Source organism: Elaeis guineensis, chromosome 4 (assembly GCF_000442705.2).
Source record: "Elaeis guineensis isolate ETL-2024a chromosome 4, EG11, whole genome shotgun sequence".
NCBI classification, from domain to species: Eukaryota; Viridiplantae; Streptophyta; class Magnoliopsida; order Arecales; family Arecaceae; genus Elaeis; species Elaeis guineensis.
Window position 1 is genome coordinate 27,717,235 of NC_025996.2, and position 17,038 is coordinate 27,734,272.

The window sequence follows — 17,038 nt, forward strand, 5'->3', positions numbered from 1 at the left end:
TATCAGTATGAATGAGGCTCAGGATACCTCTTATCAATATAAATAAGGCTCAAATTTCATAGCATATAATTCAGCATGTCTCCAAATCTACATTCCAGTCATGAATTCGAAGCATCTATAATACCACCGTAACAATTTCATCGACACTCAATCCTATGCTTTGATACTAAAGGATGCTAGAACCCTATTAATAAATCTAAGCATAAGGTGCCCAATGAACAAACTTATTATGCGAATACTTGTGGGTCTTAGTTGACTCGCTCAAGATTAGATCAAAGTTTAACAATTCAGGTTAGCCTACGTGTGGGTTATATCTCCCTCAAGCTAACCATTTAAAGTTGCATTCCTAATCCTACCATGGACCAACAATAACAGCATGTTTGGTTCACGATTAGAATCAAAATAAATCGTAATGGATATTAGAATGATCAAATTTCTCAATATATTTGGTTTGTAGCTGGAAGAATAAAATTTGAATATAAAAAAAAATTAAAATTATATTTTTAAAAATTAAATATATTTAAAATTAAAATTAATATAAAATATTTTTTAATCAAATGGTTGGAAAAAAAATTATTCTTTTTTATTGTTATTGGAGAGTCCATCTACTACCAACCAAATATATCTTGGATAGGAACCCAAATATTATGTTGCCATTATTCAATTCTTACAGCTCTACAATTCGTCTGCTTTACCTAAGAATATGAAGAGTACTCGCCGTAAGGCTGCTGAGCCATCCGCCATCTACCAAACCAGAAGCAGCGCCCTTCTCCCAATAACGAGTTTACAGCAATGTAACTCTTTTGAGAAAATTATGTGATAGACTTGTCAAAGACTAATTCCACGAACAAAGTTTGCACGGACCACCGAGAGCTCCCGAGGAAAAGATCACACGAAGAAGCACTCGCAAACGTGTAACACCGCTTAAGCATTAATTACTCCACCGCTTAAGCATCGACCCCTCTCAAAATGCATATGACAAAAATGGAAATAAATAAAAAAAATAAAAAAGGCAAAAGAAAAACCCTAAATGACGGGAAGAGAGATATGATATTTTTTTTTTCGTTTTTCTTTTATTTTTGTCTCAGATTTACGATTTTTGTGGGAGCTTAAAAGAGCATTCTTTTCTCCTTTTCTTCGCCTCCAGTTTGTTCGTAGCCGTTGTTAGAAGCTACTTTACTTCGCTCTCTGTCTTCCCGTGGATCTGGGTGGAGATCCAGCTGGATCTAGGGTTTCTGTCTGGGGCCCACCAGCGCGCTCCTCTTCCTTCTCCGGCGGGGTGACATGCGGGCATTGCGGCCGCGAGCTGTGGGGAATGGGCTATCCGGCCACCCCGCCGTCGAGTTTGGGCCCCGCTTCTGGTGATGTTTTTTCTTCTCTCCCGTGGGGCGGAGCGGAGATGTCTCTTCTTTTGGTGCTTCTGGTCTCTCTTCTCCGCTTGGCTACTTCCACTTCTAGTACTTCTCCAGCCCTTTTATTTTGTGTGTTTTTTAATGTTTTCTGGATCAATTTTTCGATGTTAGATGGCTAATTGTGCATAATGTTAGCTATTCAGTTCGCATTTTGGTTATTGACCAGTAAAACAAGGAAGAAAGGGCGTAATGTGATCTAATGCCAGCTTACCTTACTGTATTTTGTGTTAACTGTGGTAGAGTTGCAATTTGAAAGGATTTCTGATGATCGTTGGGGCGTGTATCTGGTGTCTGCAATAACTGTCTCGTTCTTTCAGAGATGATAGTTCATCATGAACACATTGATGCTCAGAGTAAAAATTTGGGTGGAAATAAGTTGTGAGTTTTTTTTTTTTTTCTAGTACCAAGTAGATGGAGATGATGCCAACCATGTATATAGTTCCCATAATTTCAATAACTTCCAAAGAGTTTATGGTAATATAGCTCTGTACTGTTTGGTTGAAGCATCACGCCAAAAATGGAAGCACTCATGTTTCATAATAATATTTGGGACAATGGTGTAAGATAAAATAACATACATCTGCGTCTTGGGTAAAGGTTAATTTAGGGAAAGGAGTTTTTGGACCAAGCTATAGAGCTATTGCACTGCACACGTTTTTGACTTTATCGGTACTTACTCGCACAAAGAACTTCATGATTCAAAAAAGTGATATGCAATATATTCTCATCCATGAATTTGTTTGTTTGTTTTCTTGTTTTTGTGTGTGTGTTTGGTGGGTGGGTGGGTGTTGGGGGTGGGGGGGGGGGGGGGGTGCAGTTGTTGTTGGTTTACTGAAGTTCAATGCTCTGTTTGTCCGATCTGTGGACTTGCAATCCGTCACATTTACAGATATCGTCCTAGAGTGGTATATGTGTAGTATCTAAAGCTTTGTGAATCTATTAGATGTGGACTCAGGTTGCAAGGGATGAAAGAGGATGGATGTATCACACATATATTAATAACATTTGTCATTTGCCATCTTCATCATGTGGAGTTTGTCATTAAATAATCTTGAATGTGATGTAGGACTGAATTTTCATCATCAAGTAGGAGAAGCTGACAATATTCCTACACAGTACTATGACAAATGAGAGACACTGTTACAGCAATTTTTTTTTTGGGGAATGTTGCTCCATCAATTTTATTGATTAAAAAGCCAATACAACATTCTTTGCATGTTAAGCAAACTTACAAAGGATCTTCTTTGCCATCTTTGATAAAATGTAGTTAACATACATGTATGACTACGAAGTCCTGCTTCTCTCCTAGATATTTTTGTTGCCGCAAGACTCTAGTTGAAGCTAATGTGGCCGAGGTCGAATGCCGATCTGGAAGCTGGGACGTTGGAAGAAAACTTGCAATAGAAGCCCACTCTCGTCGGAGGTTCTCTGGTGGAGGACCTCCGATGCTTAAGTTAGCTGGAGCTTGAGAATAGTAAAAAGAGAGAGAAGGAGAAAGGACAAGAGTGCAAATGGGGTTTTTTTCTTTGGAGTTGAGTTTGCCTCGAGGGTCTCATTATTACCTCTTTATATAAAGGTGGAGTTGTAGGCCGGTATGTTTGAATTGAGTAGGCCATTAGGCCAAGTCACAATCTGTCAGACTGTTAGGATAGCAAATCTGCCCACTATCCTGCGAATTAGAGTTGTTAGATGTGGATAGTGGCCACGTTTTGAAAGTTTGTTGGAAGATTCTAATCAGTTGCCCATGTGGTTGAATAGACCAGAGGCCTGTGGTTGGCTAACAACCGAGGTCTCGTCTATCGTCATGGGTCATGGGACCTCATCCCATGTGGTCGGCAAGATCCCAACCTCGGGTCGGTAGGCGCCCGAGCCAAGGGTTGGACGGAAGCTGACGAGAACATTTTGACTTGGCTCTGCATGGTGGTCTTGATGAGTTGTCGGTTGGAGTCATCGATGCTAGTTTGACCACTGGATCGGTGGTGGCACGTTGAAGTCCTTGGTATAAGTTTGATGAAGTCGTTCGCTTCCTTATTAGGGCGTCCAGATAATGTTCATCATTGGGGTTTACCTTGGTACCTCAGTCAGTTTGAGAAGGATATACGAGGATGAGTCCTGAGGTAGCATGGCCCCATAACAATTTCCATCATGGAGAGCTCAAGCTTGGACAAAGTTTTAACATTCACAAAGATGCTCCAGCCACTTGCTATTAGAATTTAGAAATATGTTTGTCTGGATGTTCCCTACATCCTTAAGTGCATCCCCCTTTTTTAGGGGGCAGATCATGTATGTACAATAAGATTTATGAGTCATAGTGCTTCATGAACTCTAGAACCATCAATATGATTGCAAAAAGGATGGAAGAGGGTGGGGTGTGCATTGGGGCTTGTTCGATGATCACAATATCACATCCCTCTACTTAGCAACAAGAGGTTCCAAGTTTGATTCCTGGGTGGTGCATCCTCAAAAATATAGTGTGAGTGAGTCTGCACTCCTCCTTTCTTAGAACCAATTTTTTTTTAAAAAAGGGGTAGAAAGAAGGGTGAGAAATGGTTCTGTAGTAAACTGAAATCAGCAATGGAAGAGTGAGTTCAGGTTTAAGGAAAGGATGGAGGAAAAGAAAGCAAATGTGATGCAAGAGGAGTAAAGATTTCAATGAAAATTGAGAAGAGGAGGGCATTTACTTTTTTTCTCTTTTGCTTATTTCTACTTAAAAATGAAATAGAGGCATATGTATATCTGTCCCTCCTGATAAATCATGCTACATCTTTAGCCATGTTGTACCTTGCATTCTAGGGGACATTGTAGAAATCACATATTGTGGAGTCTTAACATTACTTATAAAGGGCACAGTGTAGTGCTATTAATATACTTATAACAATTTGTCATCAAAGAATTACAAGATGAAGTAATGAATGTTTAATTCATTTTCAAAATATGATAAATCCTTAGACTGCCCTGCGGCATTAGATTTTCATTGTAATTTTTTGAGCCACGATATTACAATGGTACTTTACACTCAGAAAAGAGCAAGCAACACTAAGGGATTCCTCTCTTCTAAGAAAGTTCCCCGAGATGTGCAATTGTAGGGGCATAACTGACTTAGGCCAAGCCAATTCAAGATTTCTAAAACTTATCAGATATTTGTCATGTACTAAATGAAGATGTGGTGGTTGCTTCTCATCTTTTCACTTTGTCCTGGATACGAGAACAGACATTAGCTGTGGTTTTGTTGTTCCTTTCTGGTTAATGAATCATTGTATGGCATCAGCACCCTGTACACTTATTAGATGGGACTTAAAAGTTTTTTATTATCAAACCTTCACAAGCTTAGTCAATCCTTGTTGTTCCACTTGTTTTCCATATGGGATACATTCTCTGCCACTGCATGCTTTTTCAGATCCTTTTTTGTGACATTTATCTGTCTTATGGTGTATCTTTCTCTTCAGTTTCCTTATCCACAAATGCCAATTTGAGGCCGTCCTTCCCAGCTTCTCTTAACATCTTTCTTGCGGAGGCCAATATCACTATCCATGGTGTTCCAAGTCCAGGCAAGGAAGGTGAAATGGTGGAAGATAGGTTGGTAGCCATAGAAAGGAACCTCACGCTATGAAAGGAACCTAATTCATTTGATTTCCTTCTGGAGCAAGTTGATTTAGTGTTTTGTCTTTATGGAGATTCTGTGTTTTGTTTGTTTAATTAGGCCTTATTAGGGACAAATCAGGTCTTGCCGTATGTTTCATTAGTCGTGGTAACATTGATTTTAGGAAGGTCGCATCAACAGCTGTTAGCTTTTAGCTTCATTTTCTTCTTTTCAACCATTATTAGTAATGACAATACCTAAATACTTTTGTTTGAGTTTTATACAGGACCATATTTTTATGCATAATTGTCTGTTATGCGTATTTATTTCCTAAGGATGCCAGTATATTTTGTGCAGCAAGGCTGATGCCAACAACTCAGGCATTGATCTCACTAGGCTCACCCATGATCTGGAATATGACACCTTCAGGTCCGATACCTTCGCCAGCTCATTCTCCTGAATACCATGGTAACTGAAGTCTCCATAATTTCATCTGTCTTTGATATACATCTGGGAATATCATTATATAATCTGTTTTTAGGCTCTCCCACAAGTCATCCCGTGCAGAATCATCACCAGAGGTTACCTCATGCTGTTCCGCCAACCTCAGCTGCACCATCACAAAACCAAGGTCTGAAATATTAAGGTCATGCATCTCAGCAGTTCCATGCCTCCCATATCAGGAATGACCGGATGTTGTTACAATCATTTTGCAGTTATTTATGTTTTGAAATTTTTTATAGGTTGTGATGAAATCTCTTGTTATGAGCCACTCACTTCAACCCCAATTGGTTCACCCTGTGGGTGTGTATACCCAATGCAAGTCAAGATTGACCTTGGAGTAGCACCATATCAATTATTTTCAAGGATTGAGGAGCTAGAAGTCGAGGTTGCGGCAGCCACCTTTCTGAAACAAAGTCAAGTGAGAATAATGGGTGCTGGGGCCAGTATTCGGGACCCAGAAATGACAACAGTTACTATTGACCTGGTGCCACTAGGAGAGAAGTTTGATAGGATGACTGCATTACTGACTTATGACAGATTTTGGCAGAAGAAAGTGCAGATAAACACATCCATTTTTGGTGATTATGATGTGATATATGTTCATTATCCTGGTAATACCATGTCTCTTTTTTCTCACATTCATCATGTTACATGTATTCATTTCTTTAACAGCATGCAAACATCGATGTAGGACTTCCTTCTTCTCCACCACCCATGTCAGAGGGATTCTTGGGCCCGAGTCAACAATATCCTTTCATGGTGGATGTACACCGTGGCAAGATGCAGAAGATGAACGCAAAAACTATTGCTTTAATTTCATTATCGTCATTCATACTTGTCTTGGTATGCTTTGGGTTAGTCTGCATTATCTGGAAATGGAAGAAACTTGGAAGACCCCTCACTGCTATAGGACCTGCAATTCCTCCCTTAACTACTAGAAAAACTGGTAAGGTCATGTGAGGGTTTATTTGAATTTAAGTGGTATTGAGCTTATTGGTATTATATTTTGGATGCTTGTTGAACTAATTAGTGAGAGTAAAAGCTTTGTCTAATTCTTCTTGAGCTCAAACCTTTGAGTTCAGTCACCGATACTCCACTATTTTGGTTTTCACCTTGGCTATGCCATATAACATTGGGTTAGTTATTCTATGGCTTGTACCCATGGTTTGATTTATTTGTTAATTTATAGAACCATTATTTTAGACCTTTAACTGAAACGCTTCAAATTTTTGGAGTAAATTAAAAGCATGAGTTTGCCACGATATATTTCCTACTAGGAGATATATGTGATGAATGTAAAGTTAAATAACCTAGCCAGCCAATACTTTTGGGTTATTACTTAAGTTGAAATAAAGCAATCTACACTATATACAGTATTGCCAATAAGTTTCTGTTTTTACGCCTTCTTGACCGTTGGATTTAGTTAAAACTGTCATATCCATTAGAATTTCAAATTAGTTTTCATTGAACTCTTGCTTCCACATCTTCTTATATTGTTTAGATCAAAATTTAAATAAGTTTGTGTAAAAAACTCTTTTCTCAAGCCAACTCTACTTATTGTCCATGCAAGATCAAATCCAAGTGCACTCTTCCAAATTGCAACTGTGTCAAATAAATATCAACTCCCACAAGCCTCTCTGTTCAAGAACTTTTGCTGCACAAGCCCCAGGCTCCTAATATCCCAATCCCCTCTTTGTGATTCTGAATCCAGTGCTTATGTTGTTTGGACCAATTATGTCATACAGTGTTTGTACCCTGTAGCACCCATTAATGGTCAACCACCAAAGGCTGTGGTGTCAGGTGGGCTAGGCTTGGTTGAATAAAAACTTTATTTCTGTATGTAAGTCTGATGTAATCCGTCAAGCTTTCAAATTTACACTTGACAACTATATGTTAAGTGCTCAGGGGAACCAGATGTATGATGCTTGTTATCATAATGCTTCAATCTAATTTGATTTGGTATTTACTCATTTTAAAAGTCTCTCAAAGACATGATTCTTAAGTAATACCTTTAGGAGTTGAACACAATGCAATCATAAAACTATTTAAAGAAAAGTGCTTGCAGAATCAAATTTCTTCTTCACTAATGAATAGAAACATGATGAATGCGACGACTGCAGCTAGCTAAAAGAAGCCCTATCATAAACTCCATTTTGAAAAAATAATAATAAAAAAAGAGAGCCTGTGTATAGGTTAACCTGCTAGTTAGGTGTGCAGTTATTCATTCCTAATGTAGCTCCCTGAGGCCGATGTAGTTTCATTGTAGAAAATTTCCAAATAATGAGTTACTATATTTTCTGATTTATTTATATGATAACACTTGCTATTCTTCATTAAAAAAAACTTCCTATGAGAGAAAGCAGTCATTCTCTATGATTATTATGCTATTAGCCAGGACAAATCCAAAATATGTTTGCATCATCTTTTAATGTAATTTGCATGTCAAATTAAAATTTTGCAATCCATCCCTTTTTCTGGCATCAAGCAATGATATAAATGAAAATTTATTCTTCAATGAAATCTGAAGTTGTAAATTTTATTTTAATGATTCTCATGCATCTATTGTTTACTACTTTGCATACCAATGTGCATATGCAGGTGCATATCTTGCTAGTGTTAGCAAACAACTAAATAAGAGCTTAAGCAGCTGCTAAATTTGCTAGGGGATTATAAACCTTATTTAAGAATGAATATATATATGACTTATATTCCCTGTGATGTATACGTTATGATTTTGAGGCTAATTGTTAGGTATCAGGTCCATCAGTTCAAGCAGCATGGCCGGCTCAACATCAGTATCCTTTGTTTCCACCCTTGCTACTCGCCCACCCTCAGTGAAAACAGTTTCTTTAGCAGAGCTTGAAAAGGCCACAGATAATTTCAGTGCCAAAAAGTTATTGGTGAAGGTGGATTTGGATGTGTTTATCATGGTATCATGGAAGATGGAAGTGAGGTTGCTATTAAGTTGCTTACAAGGGAGGACCAAAGTGGAGATCGTGAGTTCATTGCTGAAATTGAGATGCTCAGTCGGCTGCATCACCGTAATCTTGTCAAACTGATTGGCATATGCATTGAAGGGCACAAGCGGTGCCTGGTTTATGAGCTGGTTCGAAATGGAAGCGTGGAGTCTCATCTGCATGGTATGGTTCTAACTTCTAATTCTAAAGTTGCTGGTTTTGTACACAGGGTGCACAATCTTGGTATTCTCCCTGTATCCAACAACTTCTGTGGTAGTCTTTGTTTGCATAATGCAGTGCACCTTCTTGATAAAAATCATGGCTGACAATTATGCAACTGTTCTGAGCAGGGTTCGCCATATCGGGCTGAACCACCCGGTATGGGGCCGCCGATCCGGTTCGGAGGTTTTTTTGGAAAATCCCTCCAAACCGTACCAACCGCTCAGTTCGGTACGGTTCGGGTCCATACCATCCAAAACCGAATGGTATGGACCGGTACGGTCCGGTTCGGCATGAATCGAACCGTACTGACAGCCTCACATCGGAAAAGTTGTGGGGGGAGTGGGGCTTGGGCTGTCTTTTAGTGGCAGCCCAGGTGATTAGGTTCTCTAAGAAGCTCGAGAGCTCTCAGAGAACTCTCGAGGCTCTCAACGAAACCGTCGAGACGCCAAAAAAATAAGAAAAAAAGAGAAAAATTTCGTCAAATTACAGCAGTGGTTCGAAGAGACGTTGATTTTTGGTCAGAAGTAATGTAATGTGTTATTCTTTTAGTAAATATTTTATTTTTTTTTTTTTTGTTAAAAATAGGATAAGAATGAGGAAGCATGAAAGTAAGAAGAAATCACGTCAAAATTTTGTGATTTTGGTATGATTTAATTATGTGATAGATCTTTGAAAGATCTACATGATGACACTAAAATTGTTAATTTTCATTAATTATATATTTTTAAATATTTATATATATTTATTCATAAAAAAATAAATTTAAAGAAATAAAAAATCAGAATTTTAGAATCATGTTTAGAATGATTCAAGCTACTTAAATCTAACCTCAAATTTTTTTTGAAATATTTGAAATTAAAAAAATATTTTTATAATTATTTAAATAATAAAAAAATATTATAAAACAAAAATATGTAAAAATAGTATTATATTTTAGTTAATTCAAAAATATTATTTGAAGCATATAACATATTTATTTTGAATTTATAAGTTTTAAAATTATTATTGAAATTATTTTAAATTTATATATAATTTTTTTAATTATCATTAAACTATTGTGTTTTGTTATACTTGCAGATATTTATAAAAAAAATTCAGAGCATGACGTTCATTGACTTTAATTAATTATATATTTTTTAATATATATTTATTTATACAAAAATTATTTAAAAAATAAATAAAAAATAAAAAATCAAAGTTTTTTTGAAATTGAGAATAATGTTTAGAATGATTCAAGCAATTTAAATATTTAAATCTAACTTGAGATTTTTTTGAAATTTTTAGAATTAAAAATATTTTTGTAAATATTTGAATAGTAAAAAATATTATCAAATAAAAAATATATAAAATTAGTGTTATATTACAGTTAATTCAAAAATATTATTTGAAGCACAACATATTTTTTTGAATTTATGAATTTTTACTTTATATATAATATTTTTTTAATAATTATTAAACTGTCGTGTTTTGTTATACATGCAGAAATGAGTAAGAAGAAAGATTCAAAGCGTGACATTGGTTGGGATCATGGTGAGATGCTCTCGGCTCGACATCGTTGGAGATGCAATGGTGCAACACAGAGTTCAAGGGAGGAGGGGTGACTAGGTTGAAGCAGCATCTGGCTGGTGGTTATCCTGATATGTCAATGTGTCGGAAATATCCGCAAGAGGTCCGATAATTGATGAAAAAATATTTTGCTGATTCGAAAGCAGCGAAGAAAGGGATAAAGCAGAAAAGGGTCGATGTAGACCGTTGAGTTGCAGAGCCACTTCTTATCACTCTAGAGAGTCAGAAAGAGGTTTCCGCTCCAGATGATAAGGAGGCATAGATTGAGGCTGCCATTCAGACGAGCTTGGCTGATCAGTACCGACAGGAGGAGATGGTCCGGTATAAGAGCGATTTGGACCATCATGCTACGAATCGGGGTCTGGATCAGCGATTGGTGGGAGAGAATTCGAGTTCAGGAGGACTACCTCAGTCAGAGAGCCCGGTGGTAGAGGAAGTAGACACAGCATGTCTTCTTTGTTGGGAGCTTTTGGCAGTAGGAGGAAGTTTTTCAGAGATATTCCAATAGGAGCCAGCATCCATGATTTGGATCCACATGCTTAACCCAGCAAGGATTCAAAGCAGCAAAGGATTGACATTATGGTGAAAAAAGATAAGAAGAAGGATATGTGATGGGCTATTAGATCATGGTTTCATTTCAATCATATTCCAGCAAATACAGCAGCCAATTCTTACTATCGATCTGCTATTTCAACTATAGAGACTGCCGGCTAGGGTGTAGATCCGTCAGGACCTAGGGACATCTATGGTTAACTTCTTGACAGCAACAAGAAGGATCTGCAGAGATGGATTACTTCTTACAAAAATAAATGGCCTACATACGGACTGATAGTGATGTGTGATGGTTGGATCGGTCTTACTAGACGGAGCATCGTTAATTTTTTGACATATTGTCATGAAATTTTTTTTTTCATAAATCAATTGATATTTTAGATAAGATGCACGATGCCACATATATCTTTGGTCTGATGGAGGAGGTGATTCAGTGGGTGAGCAGCATGTCGTGCAGATCATCACAGATAATGGATCACAATATAAGGTTGCCGGAGAGTTGCTGATGGAGCAGCGATCGCAGATATACTGGACCCCATGTGCTGCACATTGCATTGATCTTATATTGATGGATATTGGAAAGATTCGTAGGGTGCAGCAGGTAGTGAAAATTGTCCAGACTATTATTAGATTCATCTACAACCACACATGGGTTCTTTCATTGACGCGGACGTATATTGGGAGGGAGATCTTAAGATCGGATATCACACGATTTGCTACCAACTACATAGCACTTGATAGTCTTCTTCAGAAGAAAGCAGCCTTACGTCAGATGTTTGTTAGTGCCGAGTGACAGGAGAGTAGATATGTAAGGGCTGGCACTGATGGAAGTCATGCAGAGAACATGATGACGAGTCAGTCATTCTGACAGCGGACTGAGAAGGTAGTGAAGGCTATTAAACCATTATATGGAGTGCTTCGCGCTGTGGACAGTGAAAGATACCCCCAGATGGGTTTCTTATATTATATGATAGAGAGGGTAAAGAAACAGATCAGTAAGAATGATCCGAAGCATGCTCAAGAATTTATTAACATCATTGAGCGCCGTTGGGACATCAGATGGGTAGAGATTTGCATCTAGCCAGTAAGCACGGATTCAAAAATATTTTAAAATATTTTTTTTATGCTGTAAAAGTATACTTAATCAGCCATAAAATTTTTTTGCAACTTATTATTTGAATCCGAGATTTCAGTATACTATTTCTGGAATAGATATGGACAACGAGCTTTTTGCTGCTCTTCGTAATGTGATATATAAGATGGTGTCCGATCCAGAAATCGCGTCGTTGTGTCTGCAAGAGGTATGCTAGTTTAAAACAGATATGATTATTCAACTGAATTCGATCTGTATTCAACGATATATTTATAAATTTAATAAATATTTTTTTTTACAGACGAAATAGTTTAGAGAGGGATCAGACAGCTTTGGAGTCTCATCAGCTGTCGTAAGCAAAAAGCAGATGAATCCAGATAAATTACATATCAATAATGAGCAGCATAGATTGATATGTAATTTTACTTAATAATATCATAAAATTTGATATGTAATTTTGCTTTTGCAGCTGAATGGTGGATTTATTTTGGAACGTCCGCAAAACATTTGAGAGGTGTGGCTGTCCGTATTCTTTCTTAAACGGTCTCTGCTAGTGGCTGTGAGCGCAATTGATCGACTTTCGTCTTTATCCACAGCAAACAGAGCAACCGTCTGACACAAAAATGTCTCAACGATCTTGTATATGTTTATTACAATCTGAGGTTGAGGCTAAAATACATTCAGAAGGAAGTACTGCTGAAGTACACTGATCCGACGCTAGATGATTATGCTGACGAGGAGACGATTCGATCATCGAATGACTTGCAGGTCAGCAGCAGGAGCCAGAATTTGATGAGCCGGGGTCCCCTCCACGACCAGCCAGTGTGGTAGCTAAGGAGATCAGGGTGGATACAAGGCAATGGACAGAAAAAAATATTTCACATAAGGTTCCAACTGATCAGCCACAGTCTGAGGGGACACAGGGAACTCATTCATCACATGACTCGATGTTCGATACATCTTTGTAGAGGTTCGAGCGACAGATGTATAGACGAGGTCGGCAGTCAGCAAGAAAACATCCATCCTCCCAATCATCGGAAACTCAGTCACAGAGGGGCACAAGGGAGGCAAGAAAAGATAGTTGCATGTGCACCACTTTCGAGAGTATAGGAGCTATCTGGCTCAGATTCAGTCATCAGAGAGAGTGATGATGATATTGGTAGTAGTAGTCATGGATCTGATGATCAGAGAGAAATTAGAGGACAGGAGATCACTGTTTATGAGATACAGTCACAGGGTGATATTCGATTCACCGGTGAGTCTCAGTTTACACATGCCACATAAGATAGGGATCATGGTGGACGAGTCGGTAGAGATTGTGGGGAGTCGATTTCATATAGACGACGGACGCTTAGAGGTCATCCAGTACACGATGCAGCTGCAGACGATCTAGCACATGGAGTAGGATCCATGGATGTATCTGGATCATCGTTGCATTATGGATCCTATTATCCGCAGCCACCTTATGATCCATATGGATATGGTGCGTCCGAAGCATCGTCTTCTAGTGGTTACTATCTTATGCAGTCTGGAGCATCTTACGGATCAGATTTTGCTACCGACATATTCGGATGGGCTCCTCCACAGCCATACCATCATTCCGAGGATACTTCTCAGAGTTTGAGTGAGAGATCTGAGATGTCTTACAATTCAGAGAGGATGTCTTATGAGATAAATATTCAAGAGTACGGTGCATCTTGGTTAGAGGGTTGGACTGATATTCCTCCAGATTATATTAATCATCCAGATATCTACGAGCGTTGCAGACACTTGACAAGAAATTAAATACAGAGTAGATCTTGAGGTTAGCATATCAGTTGTTGTGCTTTGTATTTTAAACGTTTAGATACATTTTAATGCATATTTTATATATATATATTTTAATTTTAGGATGATAAGTTGTAATATAATGTAAATAAATATATATTTAAAATTTTGGATCAAAAGTCTTTGTACCGCTATCTAACTTAAAAATTGAACCCAAATATATCAATAATATGTAATATAATGTAATTTTGGGGTTGTATTTATGAATTAATAACTTAAACACCCACAAAAAAAACGAAACAAAAAAAAAGTACTGTTACCGAACCGATACGCCGAAGTGTACCGTGTGTCGGTACGGTATCAGTACCATATCGTACCGATCCACCATCGGTACGGTGTCCGATACGGTACAGCGGTCCTTGGTTCTGAGGATTTACTATTCTCTTTTATGGCTTCATTCAGTTGTTAATGACCTAATGTTTTAATGTTTCAGGTGCTGATAAAATGAAGGGACCTCTTGACTGGGATACTCGGATGAAAATTGCCCTTGGTGCAGCAAGAGGACTGGCGTACCTACATGAAGACTCTAACCCTTGTGTCATACACCGTGATTTTAAAGCCAGCAATATTCTATTAGAAGGTGATTTCACCCCCAAGGTTTCGGATTTTGGTCTGGCAAGGGTAGCATCAGAAGGAATCCATCATATTTCTACTCAGGTCATGGGAACATTCGGGTAATACTATTATTCCTCTTCTATTACCAGAATTTGCTTTATCAACATAATTGTCTGTGAGATGCTCTGATCTGCGGGCATTTGCTATCATGGCTGCACTCCTGCCTATGCAATGATGAATCCTGAAGCATGCATTTAACTTGGTTTTGCATCTTATTGCTTACCTTGTTGCTAGCTGCACCAGTTGCTAGGCCCCTTCTGCATTGAGAAAACTAAATGAAATGCCGAGTGTAGTATCTATCAGTATCATGTAGGTATAGAGGCTGGTATATGACGGTGTCCATTTTCTCATTTTTCTTCTCATGGTTTTAAATTCAATAAAATTCTGAACTGAGAATTTTACGTTTACTGATTAAGTAGGCTTTTTTTGCCTAATCGGGATTAAATTATTAAAAGAACATAATATTTTCGATCAAGAACTTAATGCCACCTGCTTTCTGTTGTCAACATTATACAATGCTTGCTAGAAACATTTTCCTCAAAAAAGCCTTGGGTCTATGTCACACTTACAGGCAGGATACCTGGTTGGCTTATACGATCTTAATTTCTGAACTTGCATTTTTGTCTTATTTCACCCCATGCCTGTTTAATCTATTTCTGCTTTTCTGTTTATAGGTAAGAGTGACTTTTACTTTGATTCTTTGAGCATCTTCAAAATTTTTACATCTTCCTGCCTCCACGCATCCATGATATCATTGGGCATTGGATTACTAGTGATTCCTCCATAACCATCTTCCACATCTGTTCTAGTTTTTGCTGATTCTAATTATCTGAATATATTTTCTTCCTCATAACCTGAAACTGCGTGACTTTCATTTTCAGAAACTATGAACCTTATTCATCTGTCACTCTGTCAGACTCCACTCTTTAGGTCCTGCTTCACCATGATTCCAATAATTTTATCTTAATCCTTCTTCTTCTTCTTCTTCTTCTTTTCATTTGCTATGCTTTTGTTCTTATATCTTCCTTTGACGGTAAAGGGGGCCTGTTGAATGGCAGGCAAGCTAAGGGTAGAATTTGTTGGCGCATCCCATCCTGTTATAAAAGTCCACTGATAGAGAGATTAGTCATTTAGTCCGAGAACTATCCATCATCTCTACATACACTCATAATCATTTTGAAAAGTAGATATGCAGCATCTTTTATCCTTTCGTAGGTTACATGATATCGAACTGCACCTCATTCTTTATCTCCTCTTCTTAGATAAACAGCCTTGGTCAATTACTTAACAGTTAAAATGAAATGGTGTCGTTGCATGCTTTCCTTGTATGTCATGATAAAATGGGAGCTTTCTTTCTATCTTTGTTTTTTTTGGAATGTTCGTGAGATATATAATTGGTGATTTTCAGGTATGTGGCTCCAGAATATGCGATGACGGGGCATCTACTTGTCAAGAGCGATGTGTACAGCTATGGGGTTGTGTTGCTTGAGCTCTTATCAGGTAGGAAGCCTGTCTACATGTCTGAACCTCAGGGGCCAGAGAATCTTGTAAATTGGGCACGCCCTCTGCTTACCAGCAAAGAAGGGCTAGAGCAATTGATCGATCCATCCTTGAATGGAAAATATGACTTTGACAATATTGCAAAAGTAGCAGCGATAGCCTCTATGTGCGTTCACACAGAGGCATCGCAAAGGCCATTCATGGGAGAAGTTGTACAGGCACTGAAGCTAATATACAATGACCTGGATGAAACTTGTGATGATTCTTTCAGCCAGAGAGAGGATTCATTGGGTACCGACTGTGACTTTGGCCATGACATCAGTTGGTGGAATGGGGCGACACCACCACGCTTAACTTATGGGTGTGCCTCATCGTTTATAACAATGGAGTATGGTTCGGATCTGATGGAAGAAATGCAGAGACCACATTCGACATCTACTTTGGTTGGCAAGTTGGAATCCTTAGTTGGGCACAATAGATCAGGCCCCTTGAGAACCAAGAGGCAGAGGCAAGCTTTTTACAGATTGAGAGGGAGCATGAGTGAGCACGGAAACTTTATGAGACACTATGGCATGGATGACTATTTTATTTGAATTTGTAAAAGGAAGTGCTCTTTCCTTTGCCTCTTTCTTAGTCTTCTCTCTTTTGGGGATTCTTCAAAAAAAAATGTACAGTTCATAGAGGCAGTTCAGCATAGCTGCAAGGAACTGTGGGCTATGACTTGTAATTTTAAATATATTGATTCATTTTTCATGAGTTGAAGATGTAATTCGTGCTTTGCACCATCAGACGAGCCTGGGTTTTGTGTTGTAATTTAATGCTAAAATGGTTATTACTTGACCGTTTTAGTTGATTCTATTTGAATAATTTGTTTGCTTAGTCCTCGTGAATCTGACAGCACATTCACATTACAATTCTTAACAATTATGTTGCAATATCTCATTTGAATTACCTCTTGTTAGCCTGTATAGCTTCCTGTTTGACCTGTTCTGTGTACGGTAAAACACGTTCGGTCAATTTCTATCCCATTTCTCGAGTTCCATGTGGATAGCATATGATCATATCTCAGATGACCCAAGATAAGACCTCCATGAGGATGCCAAACTATGTCCCGACTAACATCTGCCATTCAGTAAAATCTGTATCCGGTAACAGATATTTTGTGAGTGTGTTTTGTTTGCAATTGGAATCAAAATCAGAATGAATAAAA

At 38.1% G+C, this 17,038-nt stretch overlaps 1 protein-coding gene across 1 annotated transcript; it reads left to right on the forward strand.

The window, feature by feature from the left end:
- Window positions 1–996: 996 nt before the first annotated feature.
- Window positions 997–16,707, forward strand: LOC105043203 (receptor-like serine/threonine-protein kinase ALE2). The gene is given in 9 exon segments (XM_010920660.4): window positions 997–1,457; window positions 5,350–5,460; window positions 5,534–5,623; window positions 5,736–6,107; window positions 6,188–6,442; window positions 8,248–8,379; window positions 8,382–8,636; window positions 14,147–14,387; window positions 15,737–16,707. Coding segments are annotated over 9 exon segments (2,283 nt in total). The 5' UTR covers window positions 997–1,315; the 3' UTR covers window positions 16,422–16,707.
- The last annotated feature ends 331 nt before the right edge of the window (window positions 16,708–17,038 follow it).